At 36.6% G+C, this 1,884-nt stretch overlaps 1 protein-coding gene across 1 annotated transcript; it reads right to left on the bottom strand.

Annotated features, from left to right (window-relative positions):
- Window positions 1-518: 518 nt before the first annotated feature.
- On the bottom strand, window positions 519-1,666 carry LOC122294282 (NDR1/HIN1-like protein 10). The gene has a single exon (XM_043102888.1). It carries the CDS (start codon window positions 1,411-1,413, stop codon window positions 706-708), a length of 708 nt encoding a protein of 235 aa, XP_042958822.1. The 5' UTR covers window positions 1,414-1,666; the 3' UTR covers window positions 519-705.
- Between the last annotated feature and the right edge of the window lie 218 nt (window positions 1,667-1,884).

The following is a 1,884-nucleotide window of genomic DNA, read 5'->3' as shown; positions in this document are numbered from 1 at the left end:
TAATTTATAATTTTAGGGTTTATAACTTATAATTTAAATAATAAGCTCTACTATTAAAAAGTCATTTACTATTCGGTAACCATGTTTCTAAAGTACTTTTAAAGTTAGTTATATTAATTTTTTTAAATATACAATTATTCGTATGAGTTTTTCGATAAAAACTTCAATTTGGTACTTAAAAAAAAAAAAAAGTAGACTTTTAGCTTTTTTTAGGTATTTAAATCACTTTTTATAAATTTATCAAACATATTATTTTTTTCTTTAAAATAGTTTTTAAACAGTTAAAAATACTTTTAACCATTCAAACTCAATCCCAAATAGACACTAAGCCCCGTTTGGTTACCAAATGCTCCTTAACTCACTTTATCTCATCATTACGCATTTTTCAAATCCTCGTACACTTTTAAAAATTTTATATAAAATATAATAAAAAATTTAACTTTTTTAAATCCAAACACACTTATAATATTTAAAACTAATATTCTAATAATATTTTATCCAACTCAATTCAACACAACATCCAAACTTAACCTAATTCAACAAATGAACAAAACTCAAGTTAAAACAATAAGAGACAAGAAACAAGTTACAACTAACAACGACCAACTAAAAGCTGGCAATGACTCGAAGTACTCAAAAAAGCAGAAAAGAAAGGCAGCACCAAAAAAACACTTCAAGAAACAGCTCCCGGGCCCAAAGCTAGTATTAGGAATAAACAACCACGCAATTTTCTACGATTTGATCTTCGAGCATTCCAGTTGATTTAGAAGAAGATGAGAAGATAACCTTGAGGTTCTTGCAATTAACAACCATTGATCTTTTCATGCTAAGCCAATTTCCAGCTCTAAACGTTGTTGAAACCCACATGTTCACGTCAAAGTCAACCCACCCGCGCCTTAACGTCCCGTCCAAGTCCTTCAACTCCTCTCTCTTCAGACAGCGACGCGAATTTGCTTTTAGCTCGGCAGTCAAGCTTGTTTGTTCCATCTTCTCCAAAGAGAGAGGTTTCATCGAAGTCATAGAAAGACGGGTTCTCCGGTAAGACACAAATGCATCGAAATTGTCGAAGTACAAGTTCATTTTCTTGTTGGGATTAGTCATGAGGATTACGATGGCAAACGTTCCCCTTATGATCTGTTGTGATTCAGAGACAGCAAAGTTGGAGACGTTGAGCGAATCAACTTTGAAAAGGGGAGTTTTGGGTTTTAGGATAAGCCATGCTATCGAGATGATACAGCTGAATATGATGAACATACAAACCAGGACCAATATCAGGCGGCGAACAGCAGAACACTTGGCTACGCCGTCGGTGGGCGATGATGTGGGGTGGCCGGAGCGATGGTACGGATGTGGGGGTAGGGAGGGGGCCCTAGAAATGGAGTTGGCAGTCGAGGAAGTGTAGGGAAACACCATATCGTAGGTTGGTTAAGAGCTATATATCTATCTAGCTATCTAAGTCTCTTTGCTTGAAATTTATTTATGGGAGTGATGAGGAGAAGAAAAGTGGGTGAAAATTTGAGGCTCTTAAAGTAAGAGTTTCGAGGACGCGTAGATGCGATCATCAAAATGCCTGCGCTCAATCCGTTTTGCCGAGAAAAAAATCAGGAGGTTCCTGTGACCGCGTGGGGAAATTTCCTGAACGCTCATGGGGCCATGACACAGTGATAATTCTTGCATCTCCATTACAGTGACGACGCACGTAAGTACAAAGGACTCAAAAAGAGGACAGAATTTCTGCCTTAATGATCTAGAAAGCCATCTCTCATTGGTCTGCTGCTATGCAAGCACGTGAAAAACAACAACAAGGCATTATCAGTACACACAGCCGTCTTGACTTTAGAGTTTAATTTAGATGTGACAAAATAATTATTTAATTTGTTTAAT

The sequence above is a fragment of the Carya illinoinensis genome, chromosome 14 (genome assembly GCF_018687715.1).
Source record: "Carya illinoinensis cultivar Pawnee chromosome 14, C.illinoinensisPawnee_v1, whole genome shotgun sequence".
Classification (NCBI taxonomy): domain Eukaryota; kingdom Viridiplantae; phylum Streptophyta; class Magnoliopsida; order Fagales; family Juglandaceae; genus Carya; species Carya illinoinensis.
Note: the sequence above shows the minus strand (reverse complement) of the source record. Positions and strands in the feature narration are given on the sequence as shown.

What these genes read in the sequence shown, in the direction of transcription:
- LOC122294282 (XM_043102888.1), bottom strand. Translation starts at nt 1,413, where the DNA reads ATGGTGTTTCCCTACACTTCCTCGACTGCCAACTCCATTTCTAGGGCC.